The following is a 23,156-nucleotide window of genomic DNA, read 5'->3' on the forward strand; positions in this document are numbered from 1 at the left end:
ATCTTAATGTCTGGGTAGGCACCCCTATAGCCACTCCTTCTTTTTCAGACACGAACAAGTCGAACGGTTTTCCCAAGTCTGGGAGCCCGATCCTCCATTCTTTTTCCATGGGTATTGTCAATTCCATTTGGCCATTGTCTAAAAATTGGATTTGTGCTCTTAATTTTGACAAAATGTCTCTTCCTAATAATGACACTGGGCAATCAGGGTGATATAGTAATTTATGACTCACATTATGGCCTGTCAAATTACATGTCCGTTCCTGTAGAAAAGGGCATTTCTGAATTTTTCTTGACAGCCCCACCACTTTGGTGACTTCTGCGCTGGTAGGACCAATAAGTTTGTTCACCACTGATCGTTCTGCCCCAGTGTCCACTAAAAAAGTCAACTTGCTGGTCCCCTACTTCCATAGTGACCATCGGCTCCCCGGGGTCCAGCAAAACGAGAGCCTGGTCGGTTCATTCCTCTTCCTCCGCATCCTCCCATTCTTCTGCTATTGCAGCCACTACCGCTTCCCTCTTCTGGTGCGGGGTGTAGCCTCCACTGCCTCTTCCACATCCTCTATCTCTTTCTCTGCCTCTGTCTTGACCTCGTCCTTCGCCTCCTTCTTCTCCTGACACCTTCTCTGTACATTCTCTCTTTTAGTGCCCATAGCCACTGTTAGCGGGGGCGCATTGGGAATTACATATCGCTGCCCCCGGCAACTATGTTCTTCCGTCGGCTCTTCTTCCTGGGCAAGGACTTTTACCTTGACTTTCCTTTCTTTCTTCCTTATCATCATACACTGCACTTTTTACACTTCCGGACCCAATCAGGATTTTGGGTCACCACGTTGTCCCAGGCATCAATATAAGTATATTGATCCAGATGATGGTTAGCACAAAATTTTTTCACCTGCCTAATCTTCTTTAGGTCTCACGACCCCTCTGCAGGCCACCCAAAAGGAAAGGTGGGCCATTCTCCTGTGCACAGATTCCTTAATCTGTAGTCCTTAAAATCTCCTGGATCTCCCTGACTCGATGCAGCTACAAACTTGTCAAAGTTGTCTAGCATCTTTGAGTTCCTCCCACCCATGGCCTCTAGTGGGGAGCAAACCTTGACCTAGACGCCCGGACACTCGACGGCACGTTTTAGGAACTGCAAGGTTTGCCCCGTCCTCCCACTACCCCACGGGATACTTAGTGGTCCCCCTTCCCCCAGCGCTGGTGTGTGTTACCTAGTGTCTTACTTGACCACTTATACTTGCCGGGCCTCTGTAGACGTTGGAACAACCTTCGTCTCCCGGACTTTCCTCCTTTTGGATCCTTCTTATCACTCCTCCACTCCCAGTTGATTTCTTGAGAACCCGAAGAGTTGCGATTTACCTTGATCAAGCAGCACCGACAGAAGAGGGGAGTGTCGCAGCCGGATATTAGTCGGGGGCCCCCTTTTGTCTCGGCTCACGGCAATCGCCTCTCGCGCCCCTGATGCTGATCAAAAATCGTCTTGCCAACAAGATCCGTCTCCCCCGACTCTGGCCCGTCTGAATCAAATCTCGGTGGAACCTCCAAAAATGAAGCAGGCTTTTTCTTTCCCTGAGCAATTGCTCAAAGGCTCAGCCAAAATGCTCCGTCTCAGTTCAAATTGCGGACGCAGACGAGTCAGGAAAGACGGCCAACTGGGTTCAGCAAGAATATCAAAGTTTATTTATAGCAGCTGCTAGTGGCTCTCGGACGCAACAAATGGCGTCTCTGGGAGAGCCCCCGAACATCGAAGGTAGTGTTCTTTTATACATCAAAAAGGGTTCGGCTTTAAGAGCCGCCCCGAAGATTAAATCATTGGTTAAGAAAGCTGTCAATATTGTAATTATTTAAGCAATTAGCTCATATATTTTTAAGTTTCGCTTCGCAATAAGCAAGCCCCTTCTTGGACACATCTCAAGATTGCCGACATGCAAAATATAGCTGAAAACATCTGTTGATCTTGGCAGGTTCTAACTTTAGCCTTGACTATTTCCTTTTTGCAAAGTTGGCAAGTCTCATGACCGATTTTTCACCCTTTCACAAAAAAAAAACTCATCTTGTGTCTGTCTTTGTCTCCCATATATGGTCAAGTCCATCCGTTCTCTTTTCTACATGCAAACCCCGGCAGCTTAGCTGTGCTTCTTGCCTTTTTCTATAGCTGTACCTTTCTGCATACCTACAGCTGTACCTTTCTGCATACCTTTCTGCCTTACATCAAGACAACCCCGATCGAGACTGCCACCTGGAAACCAATGCCCTCACTGCGGAAGAATATGCAGATCAAGAATAGGGCTCCACAGCCACCTATAGACTCACAAGAATTCTGTCCTGGAAGACTATCCTACTCGGCCAACGAGGGATCGCCTAAGTAAGTAAGTAAGCAGGCCTAGGCAAACTTGGGCCCTCCAAGTATTTTGGACTCCAGCTCCCACAATTCCTAACAACCTCAGCCCTGTATTGTCGAAAGCTTTCATGGCTGGAATCACTAGGTTCTTGTGGGTTTTTTCAGGCTATAGGGCCATGTTCTAGAGGCATTTCTCCTGACGTTTCGCCTGCATCTATGGCAAGCATCCTCAGAGGTATGGCAAGCATCCTCACTACCTCTGAGGATGCTTGCCATAGATGCAGGCGAAACATCAGGAGAAATGCCTCTAGAACATGGCCCTATAGCCTGAAAAAACCCACAAGAACCTCAGCCATTTTCGTTTAAGCGGGCGAGAGAGGAAAAGGAAGGGTCCTGAGGAATTGTGGGAGTTGGAGTCCAAAACACCTGGAGGGCCCAAGTTTGCCTCTGCCTGGTGTACATGAACCCACTGTTATCAAGGGCAGTGTTTCCCAATCTGTGTTCTTCCCGACACTTGAGACTCCAACTCCCAGAGGTTCCAGCCATCTCGTCTATCAGGAATTGTGGGAGTTGAAGTTCAGAAAAACTTTAAGACCCAAGAAAACCACTGATCTAAGGAAACCAGACTGCTTAATTACTGACATTCCCACTCCGTACAAATCACAAATCCTGTGCCCTTAGTAAACAACGGAGAAAGTCAAGAATTTTTGGCAGCATGATGTTGTGGTTTCAATGTTGAAAATATGCTGACATAAGAGCAAGTAGTTTTTGTTCTGCTTTTCCTGCTTTCGTTCTATATAAAACAATGCGGCTTGGAGCATGCCTCGTTTGCATGTGTAATATTTAAAAAAATTAATTCCAACAAAAAATTATAGCAAATAGCATCGCAGTGGTCTATATTATATGTAGATGAGGATGTACCTTAAAACAGGCTTACCGTTTAAAAAATAAATTAGATACCAGAACTGAACCCAATAAGAGAAGGTTTTGGAAAGGCATGACCTATAGAGATGATAAACTTTTTGGAAAACCAGGAATCTCCATAGCCTTTTGAAAATGTGACCCTTTGGGGGATTAATTGGCATTCACACTATTTGGAATAATCATAACCTTTTTGTAAAATATGATCTTCCTGAAAGAATTAAAGAATTTGATGAGGATGTTGGATATGTTTTTTTTTTATTTCTATGGCTTTGGTTGTTTCATTTTCATTAGCAACTTATGGCATTGAATGTATGCTGCCGCTTAGTGTAAACTGCCCTGAGTCCTCCTGGGGACTCACCTGACATCCGCTGGGAAGTAGAAGCCAGTAATGAAAGGACCAAGGCAGTGATTTCTCCAGTCCATCTGCTGTTTGGATATCAGCCAGCACGTCAACACCTTAAATCAATAAATAGTTTTCTAAGATCTACAGAGATATTTGCAGGAAAGCCTCAGCAAGCAAAAGTCCAAAAGTGCCAGGCTAAAACCTGGAACCTCAATCCATGGCTGATACCAAGTGAGAGACTCCCTCCTGGGTACATAGAAGATTGGGCTACCTGGAAGGCACTGAACAGACTGCGCTCTGGCATCACGAGATGCTAAGCTAACCTTAATAAATGGGGCCACAAAGCGGAGTCCACGACATGCAAGTATGGAGAAGACCAAACCACAGACCACCTATTACAATACTGTCTGAGCCCTGCCACATGCACAATGGAAGACCTTCTTGCAGCAACACCAGAGGCACTCCAAGTGGCCAGCTACTGGTCAAAGGACATTTAATATAATGCCAAATTTTTAAAACTCTGTGTTTTTTAAATACATTACAACTGTACCCTGGTTCACTCCTGATAAATAAATAAATGAATGAATGAATAAATAAATAAATAAATAAATAAATGGAATACCCTCCCTAGAGAGATTAGATCAGCTCTCTCCCTATTAACGTTTCAGAGGCAAGTTAAAACATGGTTGTTTGAGCAAGCATTTACAAATGCAGAGTAACCGATATAGGAATCGAATGACTTGACGATGGAAATGGGCAATGCTTGACAAATAAGGAGACGCTAATGATGTTGTTTTTATTGCTTTTGTTGTGTTTTACACTGTTTTAATGTTTTAATCTTTTTTATTATATTATGTGTATTGTTTTGCTGGAAACAGCCTTGAGTCGCCGATAGGCTGAGAAAGGCGATATACAAATACAATAATAAATAAATAAATAAATAAAGTAGTTATTTATATAACATTACTGGTCCATGAGGTCACGAAGAGTCGGAGACGACTGAAGGAATGAACAACATTATTATTATTATTATTATTATTATTATTATTATTATTATATTCCTTAGGCAATCCCTCATTGTCTGAGTATGATGGCCTTTCAAGTGCGGTGTCTTGGCAGTGGATACATAGGTGACTGTGGAGCCCTATTCTTGATCTGCATGTTCTTCCACAGTGAGGGCATTGGTTTCCAGATGGAAGGCAGTCCCGACCTGGGTTGCCTTGATGCGACTTCTTCTTGACATGTTTCTCCCTTTTGTACTCCATTTCTGCCTCTTTAAATTCCACAGCACTGCTGGTCACAGCAGACCTCCAGCTAGAGCTCTCAAGGGCCAGGGCTTCCCAGTTCTCGGTGTCTATGCCACCGTTTTTAAAGTTAGCTTTCAGACCATCTTTAAATCTCTTTTGCTGTCCACCAACATTCTGTTTTCTGTTCTTGAGTTGTGAGTATAATAGCTGCTTTGGGAGACAGTGATCGGATATTCAAACAGCAGAGTTGATGGCGTAGGAGCATCACTTCAGTGCTGGTGGTCTTTGCTTCTTCCAGCACGCTGACATTTGTCCGCCTGTCTTCCCAAGAGATTTGCAGGTTATTTTGGAGGCAGCGCTGATGGAACTGTTCCAGAAGTTTAATGTGACACCTATAGACAGTCCACATTTCACAGGCATATAACAGGGTTTGGAGGACAATGGCTTTATAAACAAGCACCTTGGTCTTTCTACAGATGTCCCGATCCTCAAACGCTCTCTGCTTCATTCGGAAAAACGCTGCACTCTCTGAGCTTAGGCAGTGTTGTATTTCAGTGTCAATGTCAACTTTTGTGGAGAGGTAGCTGCCAAAGTAGCGGAAATGGTCAACATTTTGTAATGTTACATCATTAAGCTGTATTTCTGGCATTGCAGAGGGATTGGCAAGTGACTGCTGGAAGAGCACTTTGGTTTTCTCAGTGTTTAATAACAGGCCGAGCTTCTCGTATGCTTCTGCAAAGGGGTTGAGAGTAGCTTGTAGGTCTTCTTCTGCATTTTGTAATGTTACACCATTAAGCCCCCGGTGGTGCAGTGGATTAAGCCCTTGTGCCAACAGGACTGAAGACCGACAGGTCTCAGGTTTGAATGAGCAGTCGCGAATGAGCTTCCTCTATCAGCTCCAGCTCTCCATGCGGGAACAGGAGAGAAGCCTCCCACAAGGATGATAAAACATCAAAACATATGGGTGTCCCCTGGGCAACATCCTTGCAGACGGCCAATTCTCTCACACCAGATGCGACTTGCAGTTTCTCAAGTCACTCCTGACACGACAAAAAAAACAAACATTAAGCTGTATTTCTGACATTGCAGAGGGATTGGCTGGTGCCTGCTGGAAGAGCAATTTAGTTTTCTGGATGTTCAATGAGAGGCCGAGCTTCTCGTATGCTTCTGCAAATGCGTTGAGAGTGGCTTGTAGGTCTTATTCTGAATGCGCACTGACTACGTTATCATCGGCATATTGGAGTTCTATAACAGATCTTGTCGCGACCTTGGTTTTTGCTTTCAGTCTGCTGAGGTTAAATAGGTTATTTGGTTATGTTGTTGTTCATTCATTCAGTCTTTTCTGACTGTTCGTGACCTCATGGACCAGCCCGCGCCAGAACTCCCTGTCGGCCGTCGCCACCCCATCTCCTTCAAGGTCAGTCCAGTCACTTCAAGGATGCCATCCATCTTGCACTTGGTCGGCTCCTCTTTCTTTTTCCTTCCATTTTCCCCAGCATCATTGTCTTCTCTAAGCTTTCCTATCTCCTCATGATGTGGCCAAAGTACTTCATCTTTGCCTCTAATATCCTTCCCTCCAATGAGCAGTCGGGCTTTATTTCCTGAGGTATGGACTGGTTGGATCTTCTGCAGTCCAAGGCACTCTCAGAACTTTCCTCCAACACCACAGCTCAAAAGCATCTATCTTCCTTCGCTCAGCCTTCCCTAAGGTCCAGCTCTCACATCCATAGGTGACTATGGGGAATACCACTGCTTCAACTATGTGGATCTTTGTTACCAGTGTGATGTCTGTACTCTTCACTATTTTATCAAGATTGGACATTGCTCTCCTCCCAAGAAGTAAGCGTCTCCTGATTTCCTGGCTGCAGTCTGCGTCTGCAGTAATCTTTGCACCTAGAAATACAAAGACTGTCACTGCCTCCACGTTTTCTCCCTCTATTTCCCAGTTGTCAATCATGCTTGTTGCCATAATCTTGGTTTTGTTTTTTTTTAATGTTTAACTGCGCTTTCTTTTTTCAGCATGATTAGAAGGCTCCTCAGCTCCTCCTCGCTTTCGGCCATCAAAGTGGTGTCATCTGCATATCTAACGTTGTTAATGTTTCTTCCAGCAATTTTCACCCCAGCCTTGCATTCGTCAAGCCCCGCACATTGCATGATGTGTTCTGCATACAAGTTGAATAGGTTGGGGGAGAGTATACAACCCTGCCGTACGCCTTTCCCAAACTTGAACCAGTCTGTTGTTCCATGGTCAGTTCTGACTGTTGCTACTTGGTCCTTGTACAGATTCCTCAGGAGAGAGACAAGGAGTTGGAGTCCAAAACCCCTGCAGGGCCCAAGCTGGCCGAGGTCTGAGCCGGAGTGTGGCTGCCCTGCCCTGGCTCTTGGCAGTCTCCTTCGTCCTGGCTCCTTCCCGCTTGGCCACGGAGGCCCACCCCCCTCCTGCCATTGCACGAAGGCTTCTCCCATTCCCTTTCTAGGAAAAGTATGTAGGGAGCCGGGGGCGGGAGGAGGAGGAGGAAGAGGGAGGAGGCCGCTGGCTTTGAGCCTGGGCAAAGGAAGAGGGGCGAAGCAAGAAGCCTGGCTGGCTGAGTGAGTGAGTGAGTGGGGACGGCGGTGCTCTTCTCCAGCCCCTTCCCCTCCCCTCCCTGAAGGAGACCCTCGGCCGCCATGACGGGCAGGTAGGAAGAAGAAGAGGAGGAGGAGGAGATGGGGGCTGGGGGGGCATTTAGTCTGTATCTTCTGCACTGTCCAATTAATGCAGTTTGACATCACTTGAACTGGCTCAGTGCTTGGAGATTGCAGTCTGGTGAGGCACCAGCCCAATTTGACAGAGGAGGATAAAGACCTTGTAGGACTACAACTCCCATGTCTGCCTTGAACTGGGTTGTCTGAGTCCACACTGCCATATATTCCAGTTCAAAGTAGAACATGTAGGGTTTTATTCAGCTGTGTGGAAGGGGCCTTTGACAGGAGGATAAAGACCTTGTAGGACTACAACTCCCATGTCTGCCTTGAACTGGGTTATCTGAGTCCATAGTGCCATATATTCCAGTTCAAAGTAGAACATGTAGGGGTTTATTCAGCTGTGTGGAAGGGGCCTTTGACAGAGGAGGCTAAAGACCTTGTAGGACTACAACTCCCATGTCTGCCTTGAACTGGGTTATCTGAGTCCACACTGCCTTATATTCCAGTTCTTGCACCCCCTTTGCAAGAACTGGAATATACCTTTGACAGAGGATGCTAAAGACCTGGTGGGACTACAACTCCCACGTCCCCATCAAGTGGGATCACCCTGCATGCATTCTTGCACCCTCTTTGGGCACAGCCATATAACCCAGAATATTAAGGCAGAATAACCCACAATATCTGCCTTGAACTAGGTTCACACTGACATATATTTCAGTTCAAAGCAGATCATGTCGGATTTTATTCAGCTATGTGGAAGGGGCTTTTCACAGAGGATGCTAAAGACCTTGTAGGACTACAACTCCCATGTCCCCATCAAGTGGGATCACCCATTCTTTCACCCTCTTTGGGCCCTTCCACACAGCCATATAACCCAGGATATCAAGGCAGAATAACCCCAGTATCTGTTTTGAACTGGGTTATCATGAGTCCACACTGCCATATATTCCAGTTCAAAGCAGAACATGGGGGATTTTATTCAGCTGTGTGGAAGGTGCCTTTGACAGAGGATGCTAAAGACCTTGTAGGACTATAACTCCCATGTCCCCATCAAGTGGAATCACACTGCATGCATTCTTGCACTCTCTTTGGGTCCTTCCACACAGCCATATAGCTCAGAATACCAAAGCAGAATAACCCACAGTGTCTGTTTTGAACTGGGTTATCTTGAGTCCACACTGACATATATTCCAGTTCAAAGCAGAACATGTGGGGTTTTATTCAGCTGTGTGGAAGGTGCCTTTGACAGAGGATGCTAATGACCTTGTGGGACTACAACTCCCATGTCCCCATCACACTGCATGCATTCTTGCTCCCTATTTGGGCCCTTCTACACAGCCATATAACTCAGAATACCAAGGCAGAATAACCCACAATATCTGTTTTGAACTGGGTTATCTTGAGTCCACACTGCCATATATTCCAGTTCAAAGTAGAACATATAGGGTTTTATTCAGCTGTGTGGAAGGGGCCTTTGACAGAGGAGGCTAAAGACCTTGTAGGACTACAACTCCCATTGAGCATTGAGCCCTGGCAGTTTAAGTGGAGTCGGTTACACTGCCTGCAATCTTGCACTCTCAAAGTAGTTTGGCTTGACACTTCTTTTTTTCCCTTCAATATATTAATTTATGTATTATATTTAACACCAGCAATCTATATAACCACAAAATAATATACATTAAAAATATAGGAGAGGGAAGGAAAAAAAACAAGAAAAGAAAAAATTATTCCACCAACACATATCTAATACATAATCTCACTAAAGTTGGTAAAGGCCGTAACCACAGCTTAACTACATCATTAGAGCTGGTCTTTCTTGAAATCTCTGCATTTTTCCAGCCTTCAGAAAATCTTCACCTGGCATTCCAGTATCTTTAGGAGCCACAGTAATTTGTCCATTTGGGTCAACTCAGCAAGTGGAACAATCTATTCTTCCATCATCTGTGCTTCCATCTGTTTGTAAATTTGAGCAAAGCATAGTCCTGGTGGTATTGTCATTTACAATCCAAATCTTTAACCATAATGCTCAGCAGAAATATTTCTAGTAACATTACAATGTCTAGTTTTAATTTTTGGAACGTTAATGTTCAATCTAAGGCAGTGGTTCTTAACTTGTGGACCAACAGTGGGCCATGAGGACGAAAATTTGGTCCGTGAGCCTCCTCCCTCTTTATTTATTTATTTTATTATTTTATTTCTGCTCCTTTTGTGCCACCTGTCACTCCTTCCCTGTCTCTGACCATGACATGTGTTCTGTATCAGAAACTAGAGCTGATGTGGTCTATCCAATGCAATTTTCTGAATCAGCACCCCATTCTAAAGTTGTCCAAAAACTGATTTCTAACCCTTTTGGTACTAATGTTGGAGAATGGTCCCTGGTCAAGTAGTCCCTAGTCAAAGTGGTCCCTGGTCAAAATGGCCCCTGGTCAAAGTGGTCCCTGGTCAAAAAAAGGTTGGGAACCACTGATCTAAGGTGACGCCAAGATATTTAGGGTGGGAACAGTGTTTTTGCTCTTGGCCTTCACAGGGAGCTTTCAGTTTTCTCTTGGCTTCATGGTTACGTAAGTGGAAAGCACACACTTATATTTTGGCAGGGTTAGGCTTTAGGTGGTTATCTTTCTAATAGCTCGAGAGATCATTCAAGGCATTAGTAAGTTGGTTTTCAACTACTACTATTATTAATAATAGATTATAATAATATAATGGGTACTGTTCAATTAATTGAGCGGAGGCCACAAGGGGGCGGTAGAGAGAGAAAGATACTCCATTTTGAAGGGGGGAAAGTGGGTTGAAGAGGTAAAACAATTTCCCCCTATTTTCCTGTTATTCCCCTATCCACGTCGCTCTCGTAGTTTAGGATAAGGGAGGGGGGGAGGAAACAACTAGCAAAAATTTGGAAAATGGTTTTTCTTCTTCAGCCCCCCCCCCCCCCCCCAATGGACTATCCTTCTCCGATAACAGAACAGTACCATGTAATGTTTACCCAATATTGTAAGGTAAAGGTTTTCCCTTGACATTAAGTCTAGTCAATTCCAACTCTGGGAGGTGGTGCTTATCTCCATTTCTAAACCGAAGAGCTGGCATTCGTAAACGCCTTCTGGGTCATGTGGCCGGCATGACTGCATGGAGCACTGTTACCTTCCTGCTAAAGCGGTACCTATTGATCTACTCACATTTACATGTTTTCAAACTACAGGTTGGTGGAAGCTGGGGCTAACAACGGGAGCTCATCCCATGGATTTGAACTGCCAACCTTCTGGTCAGCAAGTTCTGCAGCTTAACGGTTTAATCCATTGTGTCAGCATGACTCCATCCAATATGGCCACTAGGGGGTGCTAGAGAAAGAAAGATAGTCCATTTTATGTGGGTGGGAGAGGAAAACTATTTCCCTCATTTTAATTGGTTATATCCCCTCCCTGCTTCCCATATCATAAATGAGGGTTGTTTCCATGACAGGGACATGGGTGGATGGAATAACAGGAAAACTGAGGGAAATGGTCCCGTCCCCCCCCCCTTCAATCCTCCCTCTACCCCTATAAAATGCACTAGTCTTCTCTGTTTAGCGCCCCCTTGTGGCCTCTGCCCAGATAATAAAACAGTACCAGCAAGAATATAATATAATATAATGTTATCATAATATTATATAATAATTATTTAATAAAAATATTATAATTATTATTATAATATAATAAAGTATTATTATCACTATTATTATTTCTACCATCCTCTGGGACCGAATATTTCAAAACAGTGCTTTCTGTGTCATTTAGCTGCAAACTGAGTACCCTATTTCTCTCTATGAAAATTGTCTGCCAGGCTTTTGAGGAGTAGAATTAATGCAGTTCAACACCACTTGAACTGCCATGACTCCATGCGATAGAGTAATGGGATTTGTCGTTTTACAAGGCCCTCCTCTGCCAAAGAATGCTGAGGCCTCACTGAACTACAGTACCCAGGATTGTAGCTGCCAGCCGAGTAGCATATTGTGACCTGTAAATAGATTGCCCTCTGATTGCAGTCGAGAAAATAAATATGTCTCTGTTGTGATGTTAGAAAGGTAAATGACTATAATGTTTATGTCCTCATTATTATCTACACCTTGAATAAGTATAAGCAATAACGGGAGGGTTGAGGGTTTATATATGAACTATCTTATACATGTGAAAAACCCACCTTTTGTCACCTGTTTGGTATGAAGGGATCTGAGATCTGAAACAGTGGAAAAGAGGATTTTTTTCTTCATCACACCATGCAAAAGCAACTAGAAGAATGTGACACTGGAAATACATTCCTTTTTGGCCTTAATCAAATTGTTATTCCTAACTAGCGAATACTCATTGAGTCCAGATTACCAAAACAATATAACTATAGTATTACAGTCATGACTTCAGCTTGTTGACTTGTCTAGTTGCCATTGGTTTAATGGATTTACTCCATTTACTCAGACAGCATTCTACTCTGCATTATTGCATATTTCTTTCTAGGTAAGAGTTCATAGGACTTCAGCCTGTGTGTCATGACCTGTCGCCGGTGTTTTGAGCTCCAGACAGAACCTTATAGTGTGTGTGTGTCGATGAGATCTTAGAATAGAAGAATTATGGCATTAAAAGCATTGTATATAGCTTCTTCTTCACAGTCATGTTTGCTATGTGGTTTTGATTTTTGAAGTTTAATTAACTAAAGGAAATGTTATATTGCAATCAGAATACTCCAAATTTCTCCTCAATATTAAGGTTTTCAGTAAATTTTCAGTAAATTATAGTTCAGTTTGTAGAAGTCACAATAGATTTTCTTTTCCTCTCTACTCAACCTTTTATCATCATTACATCTTATGCGACTGTGGTTCCTCAAATAGTGATATTTCTGATCAGCAGTCTAAGAGAGGGATTTGACAGTTTGAAGTCTGGATTAGGGTGAGCTCCAGACCATTAGCCCAGCTTCTGCCTACCTAGCAGTTCCAAAAACAGCAATGTGAGTAGATAAATAGGTACTACTTAAGTGAGGAGGTATTTAAGGCCTCCATAAGGAAATACCAGAAAAATGCTGGTGATTCAATCAAGGAGGAAGTTTACAAACAAAGCTCTTCAGCAGGGAAAGTGGAACAGCAGCGCCCCCCTCCAGGTGGCCAGAACTGAGCACAGCCTCCAAGATGCCAAAGATAGGAAACCCAATTTATAACTCTATCTATGTACAGTTGTCTGTGTATAACAAACATTGAATGTTTGCCATATATGTGTTCTGCGATCGGCTCTGTGTCCCCTTTGGGGTGAGAAGGGCGGAATATAAATACTGTAAATAAATAAATAAATAATGACAAAAGATTCCCAAGAGCGTATCCACTTCCAGATGTGTGAGCAGAAATGACAAGTGCAGAAATAATGGGGCTTTTATCAAGCACCTTAGTCAGATGTTGCTGCTTTTGTGTGCCTTCAAGTTGTTTCCAGCCTATGCCAACACTCAGATTTGTTCAGAAGAGATTTGCCATTGCCTTCTTCTGAAGCATAGAGATAGTGACTTGTCCAAAGTCACCCAGTGGGTCCAATGCCAAGTGGGGATTTGAATCCTTGTCTGCAGAGTCATAGTCCAGATATCCCCATCACTTAAACCTTCAAGTAGTTGTTAAGGGAAAAATATTTTTAATCCTGATATTTTTCTGTCTTAAAAATGAAACAAATAGATTTTAAAACTACATTTCAAGTTGTAATAGAGATTGCACTATCTCTAGCTGGAATGCTGAGGTAGCATTGCTATCTTTTGCTACTTTCCTTTGCTTTTTATATAAGGAGCCAATGTTCTACATTGTTGGATTTTGCTGCCTTTGTTTTCACTCCAGTGTGTGTAATAAAATGTTAGAAAAAATAAAGCACACAGCAAAATATCATAAAATGGTAGATAAAGAGAAGAGGGTGGGGAAGGGTGGGGAAGGCTAGATCACCAAAACAACATAAATATTAGAGGCATGACTTCAGCTTGTGTAATGTGATGCTCTCTCCAAGATGGGCGTGGAAAAAGGATTGTATAAAGAAACCGAGTGTATCTGCAACACTTATGCATCCCAGAGTGAATGTAGTGGGGAAAGGAATGTAAAGTATGTTTCTTTTCCGGGAATCTTGATACTGTGACAGCCTGTGACTTTTGGACCGAGTTACAAAGCCAGACTGTTTTCCCAAACAACATCAAGAACATTAGTTATTGCAAAATTATGAAAGAACTGATGACAGAAGATTAATTTTAGGAGTATGTTGTATATCTGATTGTTTTTGCTGAACAGCCAAAAATCTACCAAGTTTATTTCCCACAGTGGCTTTCAGTTTAATTCCTTCTGTAATTTTAGTTTGATGCAGTGAAGAAGAATATTTTTAAATTCAGTTTTTCTCAAATTAACCTGAGAGTGCTACAACCCCTGCATTCTCACCAAACTGTTTATCAGTGGAAGTGAAGAAAACAAGCAAGATGACAAACTAGCTCTGGAACGGAAGGAACGGAAGGTGTTTTATGACAAGGATGGACTTTGCTTGTTGTGATTCGCGCTACTGAGAAGAATGGTTATCTGGAAGAAACAGATTTCCTGAAACTTCAAAGTGGATTTCTCGTCTTCATACTGGTTTCTTTAAAAAGAAAAAGAGGTAATCAGTCCCATGGCTGATATGAAACTTCGGGAACTAGGATCCTCCAGACTCTACCAGCGCCGACAGGATCGTCTGAGTGGCACAGTTGCATTATTCAGTGATGGGAAAGAGAGGGCAGCTGGGATATTTGGGTAGGTTATATGAATACCTCTTGCAAATTAATGGTCTCATTTTGCTGGAATGTTTCTTTTGACTTCCTTTAGAACAGGAAGTAAGGAAAACTGGACAAGCTGAAACGATCAGATTTGAATTTCCACTCTTTGTTTGAAGAAAAGTATTTCTTTGGCTCTGATATTATCAGTTCTAAACAATCACAGGAAAGCAGATACAAAAACCTTCACCCACTTAATGGTGCTGAACTAGCTGTGTATAACCAAAAGCTAGGAATTCCATAAATCACAATTACCTTTTTAAAGTGTTTGAAAGTTAATAAACTTCTAGAAGAAATAGCTTCTTCATCTCAAGTCACTTGGTTCTTTTATGAATAGCTTTCTAAGTTGCTGTTTTTTTTTCTCTTTTGGTTCAGTGTTTATAGAATGACAATGCTGTTATATTCAGCATTGATTTACACAGGATGAGTAGGACATGATTTTAAGCAGAGCAATGTTTTCCTGTTTCTGCAATCTGGGAGATACTGCTCTCATGAAAGCTCAGTGTTCTTTAGCATTCTTAGAAACAGCTGTAACTTTCCTTGTCCCTTTTGAAATGTTATCTTGTTACTATGGTCGCATTAAACCTGCACACAATCCTTATACGTCAGATTTTCCTTTGTGATGAGCCATTTAAAATTGTTTCTCAAATAGCATTTAGTCATGTCATGTTGTAATTGCTGATTAATTCTTATAGGTTCCTTCCACACAACTGAATAAAATCCCACATCTGCTTTAAACAGGAATATATGGCAATGTGGACTCAGATAACCCCGTTCAAAGCAGTTAATGTGAGATTTTCTGTCTTGATATTCTGGGTTATATGGTTGTGTGTGAGGGCCTATGGTTTTAAAAAGGAGCTTGGAGTGTTGTATATGGGGGCTATTTGAAAAGCCCTTTTAATGGCAAACCTTCTTTTTTAGGTACACAGTTGCATTGGTTTACACACACTATTAGCCATTGCACTAAAGCAGGGGTGACCAAAGTACAGTCCTAAGGTTATGTGTGACCTTCCAAATCTGTTTTTGTGGCCTTTGACTTCTGCTAGCTTCCTGGACCAACAAGGAAGCTGGCTCTCCTTGAAGCATCTAGGAAGGGCTGTTCATATTTTAAATAGATGGGGGTAGGGGGCTTCACTGCATAGCATCAAGAATAACCACTTCTCAGAACTAGGAGTGTACAGGCTCCCTCAAGTTTTGAGACAGAAAATCCACTCCTATGTCCGTAACAGTTGTTCACCACTATGTTAAAATATGTACAAAACAAGTCACAAGTCTAATGTAGATTCAGTGTGGGGTACGTATTTAAGGAACAAAAGCAAAGAGGATACTTTCTTTACTCTGATTGCTGTGCTTGACAAGTAAATTCAGCAGGTGCGGTTTATCACACAATAAGGAGGAAAGCTGTAGTTGTCAGAATCTTCTCTTCTGAATTAGAAGTGTGTGCATCCCGTCCTTTGAATCCGACCATCTAAACCAGTGTTTCTCAATCTTCCTAATGCTGCAATCCCTTAATACAGTTCCTCGTGTTGTGGTGATCCCCAACCATTACATTATTTTTGTTGCTGCTTCCTAACTGTGGTTTTTCTACTGTTATGAATCGTAATGTAAATATCTGATATGCAGGATGTATTTTCATTCACTGGACCAAATTTGGTATAAATACCCGATACGCACAAATTTACATACTGGTGGGGTTGGTGGGGATTAATTTTGTCATTTGGAAGTTGTTGTTGGGATTTATAGTTCACCTACACACAAAGAGCATTCTGAACTCCACCAACAATAGAATTGAACCAAACTTGGCACACAGAACTCCCATGACCAAGAGAAAGGTTTGGTGGGCATTGACCTTGAGTTTTGGAGTTGTAGTTCACCTACACCCAGAAAGCACTGTGGACTCAAACAATGATGGATCTGGACCAAACTCGGCATGGATATTCAGTATGCCCAAATGTGAACACTGGTGGAGTTTGAGGGAAATAGACCTTGATATTTGGAAGTTGTAGTTGCTGGGATTTATAATTCTCCTACAATCAAAGAGCATTCTGAACCCCATCAATGATAGAATTGACCCAAACTTCCCACACAAGAACCCCCATTACCAACAGAAAATACTGTGTTTTCTGATGGTCTTTGATGACCCCTCTGACACCCCCTTGCGACTCCCCAGGGGTCCCGACCCCCAGGTTGAAAAATGCTGATCTAAACGATCTTTTGTAAGAATATTTCAGATTTAAAATCTCTCATATCATTATAAGAATTTTAAAAACAGGTTGATCAAAATGGCATTAATTCTACTTTGGTATAAGTTATTGTATTTCTTTCAGATATGTTGTTCTAAAACAAATAAAAATCACAAATATTTCATGTGTTGGCATATTTTTGTTCCTAACAGTTCAGAGAGATAACTAGGTATATAAGTCTAACTGATTAGAAACCTAAATTGCTTTGCATGAATACTTGTAGATATTATTTACCATTAAGGAGAAGATTGATTTAAGCAAATTTTTAACTCTTCTAAGGAAATCTTACTTTACAAAAGGCTTATTGTCTCCAACAAGATAATGCCTTTCCCAAAAGGTTATGATTATTCCAAATAGTGTGAATACCAGTTAATCTTCAAAAGGCTCATACTTCCAAAATTCCTTGGAGATTCTTGGTTTTCCAAATAGGGAAATGTTTTTTTTAAATCTTTTGAAATTAAACAATGCCTTCACAAATCCTTCTATCTAAAAATCCAAATTTCCCTAAAACTGTGGCTCAAAGTGGCCGACAGACTCATGATTCCACCACGTAGACCACAAGCTTACCATTTGTTTGGTTTTTTTGCCAGATATATTTTGTGGATTTTCTGTGGCATGTGTTTTGAAAGGCATCTCGCCAAATTAAGCACATCATAGATCACATCCTAGAATCTTCTACAATGTTCAGAAATATGTTGGCAGATAAATCCATCTGGTTCCCCTAAGGAAGGAAATTTGGGAAACTGTGGTACAGAGGACAATATTCTAGGAAACACGGCCTCTCTCTGGAATAAAGAGAGAATCGTTGGGCAGGAAATAACTTTTGAATAGAGCATAAGAACTAAAGTGTTCTCTACAATGACAGGAAAGAAAGAGAAGTGATCTCAAGTTGCAAAGGTCAAACTATTTTGTTGGGAAACAGAACCAAGTATTTGAGTAGAGTTGTGAATATCTGAGATACTATGATTTCTAAACAAAGGGTTATATTAAACATAATATCTTCTGATAAATTGACCCCAGAAGCATATTTATATTACGCATAAAACCCACTTAATTCTCAGACTTATTTATATATATTCAAGTGGAACTGAGAGACAGCTGAGAATTAGTATTGGGGTAGAACAAGCCAGTGAGGCCAAGGACAAATTTTCTACACAGTGACTGCTAAAAATAAAATAAAAATCCCCACATACTAAAAGTGTCTGAAAATCTAATTTTCATTTTTAAAACTTGGTATTTTTCATGTTAAACAATGCAGGAGTGATAGCAATGAGACTTTTTTTTGCCTTTCCCCTTCCTTTTGTCAAAAAAGTACCCTCTTTTTTAAAAGGCAAAAATAAATTTCCAGGATCTATACACTAATCAATCTGATCTCCAGGAAATGTTAGATAAAGGGGTCTGTCTGAAAGTATTTTGGTGGCATTGCAATAACACGAAGTAACACAATTAAAAAAAATGTTCATAGTTTGAAAGTGTTATTTCCTGTTTAATTGTGCAGTACTTACTTTGAAAGTAGTTGTTATACTCCAGAAACTTAGTTTTTGTGGCTGCTTCAAATTATATTGAATTGATTGATACTTTCTGAAATTACAGTTGAAAAACTATAGCAAAATGTGTTGTATGATGTCCCGCAAAAACAAGGTTTTTGCAGTTTAATAAACTGTTTCCATGTTTTTATAATAGAGCCACTTAGGAAATGACATTTATAACCCAGGAACAAAAAATGTTTTACATAGTGCAGTCAGTAGGAGTCAGCATCGGTTTGTCAATAACGAATCAAGCCAAATTATTCTTATTTATATATATTTTTTCAATCAGATCAATAGTTTAGTAGATGGTGGGAATACTGTGGATGTTATTTATGTATTTATTCAAAGCTGAACAGTCCCAAATATTATAGATTTTCCTCACTGACAAATTGCTCTACTTGCATGGTCATTTTGGTCAACCATTCTAACATTCTCTGTACAGTACTCTGATAGGATTGTTTGGGAAGGGGAACTTTGTGAAATGTGAGTTATGAAAGCATATTGTTGATTTGGTTTTAAATATAATAAACCTTCTAACATTTGACATTTTAGCCCAAGTGAGTGGGAGGATGGGTGGGATGAATGCATGAATTTGAGATCGGCATAGCTAGAATCCAGAAATGTTTTCGAGGTCAAAAGGAATGGAGAACAAAAGCATGGCCCTGCCGAGAAACAGAACATTTGTGTCAGGGTGAGAGTCTTAATTTCTCTTTCTTAAAGTCCTTCACTAGTCTTTCATTTCTTGCATAAAGATTTCTTTGGTTTTTCATCCTACAAATTATATCTGTCTTGTGACATTCTTAGTCCCTTATTATACCCTAGTTCATGATTTACAACTTATACTATCCGATTCCTCTGTTCCTGGTTACGGTTGGCCATGTTTTATGACAGTTCTCACCATAGGTTATTGGGCACTGCTTTGAGTTTAAATCATTATTTTATATGCTAGTGGTTTTATCTTTTATTGTATTGTGTGTTTATTTTATGCATTGTTCTAAGCACATAGTGACGTATGTAAGCTGCCCCGAGTCCCTTCGGGGAGATGGAGGCGGGGTACAAAAATAAAGTTATTATTATTATTTTGCTGACACAAAAACACAGTATGACACAGCAAATGAGATATATACACTGGATTTCGTATCACAAAATCACAAGTGAAACACTCCCAAGCGTTTAGGACTGGGTGATATATTTTCGAATGATGTGCACAGATCCAAGTAATGTGGCCTTTTGCAGTTGACAGATCATGATCTTGTCAATGTTTATTGTTTTCAAATGCTGGCTGTACTGGTTTATGCCAGAGCCTTTGCAGTTTGATTTTGAGGTCTTGATAATGGCTGAGTTTTTCCTGTTATAATATTATTATTATTATTATTATTATTATTATCTGTACTTATTTCTATCTAGTTTTGCAGTTCTTTCTACAGAAGGCTTTGCTCTTTAATATTAGCATGTGTGAAGTAAGTTGAACAAATTCCCTAGTCAAGAGACAGGAGACATACCCACTTATGTATTGGTTGAGGGCTAGTAAGCATTTATGAAGCCACTGACTATAAATCTTTAGATATGACTACTCCAATGTGACAAAATATGCCTTCATAAGCACCCAATTGTTGTTGTGATTTAGGCGACTTTGATGGCTCCACTTTAGATTATGACACTGACTGTGACTTGACTCTTGCTCTGTTTTGTTCCCCAGTAATATGACAGATGCCCTGGCGAATGCTGTGTGTGAACGCTGTCGGGCTCGTTTTGACCCCACGGAGAGAATTGTGAACAGCAATGGGGAGCTGTATCATGAAAGCTGCTTTGTCTGTGCTCAGTGCTTCCGCCAGTTTCCAGATGGACTCTTTTATGATGTGAGATTGCCTTACCTTTGTCTCTTTGGAGCCTAAGATTGTATCAAATGTCTTTGCAGTTCTTAATATCTGCATCTTCATTTATCCTCTTTGCTTTTGTAATAAACTGTAAAGTGACCCAACTTCTACAGGACACTTAAAAAAAAAGTTCTGGTTCAAAAATACAATTAAATTACAAGGCATCCTTTAGTGCAGTTGCAAGAATGCTGAAGACTTTTGAACCAGTTTTTAATTAACAGTATAACTTTATGTGCAAACCCTGAATTGTTAATTTTAACAGTTGGTGAAACAACTCGTAAAACATTTTTGCAGTTGTTTCAATAAGCCACATTTAAGCATAACAATGGTTTGCCCAGTTTGGGAAATAAGAGCAAAATGAAGTTAATTTTAAAAAATTACCGTCTTTTTACAGATTTACCAGAGGAGAGGAGATAGGGATATGATGAGTTGAAAGTCCATTTACTCAAAACCAAACTAGTTTATATCTGAATAATAGCCATAAAGAAGGTCTTTGTAGATACTGAAAGTCATGTCAGATCTTTGACATTTTCCTTGATATTGATTTCATAGAAACACTGTAAAATAGATTCTCGTGTAGGCACCATGCATTTTAAAAGACCTTTAGCATGAGCACATGAGCCAGTACAGACAAGTAGTATTGGTGGTACTCCTAATTCAGAAAAAGAAATACAGGGTTAGTCAAAATGCATGGGCCAATAAGCCATTCAATTGAATGGCTTATTGGCCTATGCATTTTGACTAACCCTGTATTATTGCTAAAATATGGCTCCATATTATGGCATGTTATCTGTACAGTCTTCCCTCACAACTTTGCGGTTCGCTTTTAGCAGACTTGCTGTTTTGCGGTTTTTCAATAAATATTAATTTAAAATATATATCGCAGTATTTTCGTTGTTTTGTGGGTTTTTGCCACCGGCGCTCTCCGAGGCACTTTTCCTCCTCAGTCCTCCCTCCCTCCAGCCATGAAGGACCTTTCCTTCCTTTCCTTCACTCTCTCTCTCTTCACCCAGCGAAGGGAAAGGCAAGGAGGGCATGCTTCCTTTCCTTCCTTCCTTCGCAGCCACTGCAGACAGAGAGGTGGGTGGGGGAGCCATGGGGGGGGGGGGAAGAGGAGGAGTACCTGGTAAAACAGAAACAGGGTTTATTTTGAGTTTATAAAGACTTTAAAAAGTGTATAACTACTAAAATAATGTATAAATATTAAAGTAATATTCAACTAAATATAGTGTCCCTACTTCGCAGATTTTCACTTATCGCGGGTGATCCTGAAACTTAACACCCGCAATAAGTGAGGGAACACTGTATTTGCTTCTTATCTTCCTTTTGTGTCAGTTCTTCCAAAGTTAGGGGAATAATTATGATGACATCAATAATACAAAATGTCTCTAACAGCTGCAGTGATAGAAATATTGTTTTAAAGTTAGACCTGTAGAAATTGAGAAACAGTGGTTTAAAACTTCTGTGTATTCCCAATAACCCTGCATACTATGTCTAAAGTTATGTGTTTCATAATATATCTCCCTGTGTATCTTCCAGTTTGAAGGAAGAAAATATTGTGAGCATGATTTCCAGATGTTATTTGCACCATGCTGTGGAGAATGTGGTAAGTAGTCGAAGTAGACATCCCAATCCTTACATTTGGGAGGGGTACAAAAATTAAAGAATTATTGATTATTTCCTTTCCTTTCCAAGAACACTGGCATAAAACATAAAAACAGTATATAAGGTAAAGGTTTCCCCTGACATTAAGTGTAGTCATGTCTGATTCTGGGGGGTGGGGGTGGTCCATTTCAGTTTTTAAGCCGAAAAGTCAGCATTGTCTGTAGACTCCTCCAAGGTCATGTGGCCAGCATGATTGCATGGAGAACCATTACATTCCTGCCAAGGCAGTACCTATTGCTCTACCCACATTTGCATGTTCTTGAACTGCTAGGTTGGCAAAAGCTGGGTCTAACAGCAGGAGCTCACGCTGCTCCCTGGATTTGAACCACCAACCTTTTGGTCAGCAAATTCAGCAGCTCAGTGGTTTAACCCATTGCACCACAAGGGGGCCTAGAAACAATCTAGCACTAATTAAAATCAGTCATCAACATTGAGATTCTAAACCATATGTTCCTGAAATTCAGAATCTACCCATTGAATCTGTAATAGACATTATTATGGAAAATGATGAATTTGGGTCTGACTGTTATCTTGAGCCTTGGCATCATTCATACATTGTTCAGATTCTAACCTGTAAAATAAGGATAGTGTCAGCAATCACATGACTGGTTTTATTTGATCTTAAACAAGATCAATATAAATAATTACATAAATAATATATTAACCATAGAATTCTTAGGAGATAATGCTGGAAACAGAGATAGTATTTTGAATTAAACTAATCTGTGGTATTTCTCTTCCCAGGTGAGTTCATCATTGGCCGAGTTATCAAGGCAATGAACAATAACTGGCACCCAGAATGCTTTCGCTGTGAGCTCTGTGATGTGGCTCTTGCTGATTTGGGCTTTGTGAAGAATGCTGGGAGGTAAGAACAGACAGAAGAACAGACAGAGGGCAAGACTATTTCAGACAGACCCTATATCCCAGAATCTGATCCCAGGTTTTCTGTTTATCCCAGATTATCTGGCAGTGTGGACTCTTATATTTCAGTTTAAAGTGAAAAACCTGGGATCAGATCATGGGATATAGGGCCTGTCTGGACGGGACCTATGAAAGAATTTTGGGGGCAATAACAGTTTAATTGTTATTTGGACTAGAACATTGTTGAGATAGAGGGACTACTTCACTCTGTGGCTGCAGACATTCCAAGATAGAATCAGTAGTTACTAGTTAGGCATGACAAATTAGACTATTTATCTTCCCAAAACTTAAGAATTTATTATTATTATTTGGGAAAACTAATTTGTTCCATCCTGTTTCTGTAAATTCCAAAAACATGTGCTTCTCTAAATATATTTTTCCAATATATATTTTTGGATAATTTTAGGACAAAGGGAAATTATACACAAATGTACTCATTTCACCTAAGGTAGGAATTTATCTCTGGTGTTTGTGTGTATACTTCTCTGATGTAGTTTTTTAAGCATTTCTCTTAGTGTATAGATTTTATACAAAATGTCTCCATTTCATCTGAGAAATAGATTCAAAAATTCAGGGGAGTGCAAAACGTATAGCAT

At 40.8% G+C, this 23,156-nt stretch overlaps 1 protein-coding gene across 2 annotated transcripts in view; it reads left to right on the forward strand.

Moving 5' to 3' along the window:
• The first annotated feature begins 7,255 nt into the window (after positions 1 to 7,255).
• Positions 7,256 to 23,156, forward strand: part of LIMS2 (LIM zinc finger domain containing 2) — a 42,468-nt gene continuing 26,567 nt past the window's right edge. Inside the window, exons 1-4 of one of the 2 annotated variants that reach the window (XM_060768133.2) lie at positions 7,256 to 7,538; positions 19,797 to 19,956; positions 21,514 to 21,580; positions 22,384 to 22,504. In XM_060768133.2, coding sequence (XP_060624116.1) covers positions 7,528 to 7,538; positions 19,797 to 19,956; positions 21,514 to 21,580; positions 22,384 to 22,504 — 359 coding nt within the window. In that variant the 5' untranslated portion in view covers positions 7,256 to 7,527. Of the gene's footprint in view, positions 7,539 to 13,930; positions 14,306 to 19,796; positions 19,957 to 21,513; positions 21,581 to 22,383; positions 22,505 to 23,156 lie in introns of those variants that run through there. The other variant, XM_060768132.2, reaches the window with a different exon arrangement.

The sequence above is a fragment of the Anolis sagrei genome, chromosome 3 (genome assembly GCF_037176765.1).
Source record: "Anolis sagrei isolate rAnoSag1 chromosome 3, rAnoSag1.mat, whole genome shotgun sequence".
NCBI lineage: Eukaryota > Metazoa > Chordata > Lepidosauria > Squamata > Dactyloidae > Anolis > Anolis sagrei.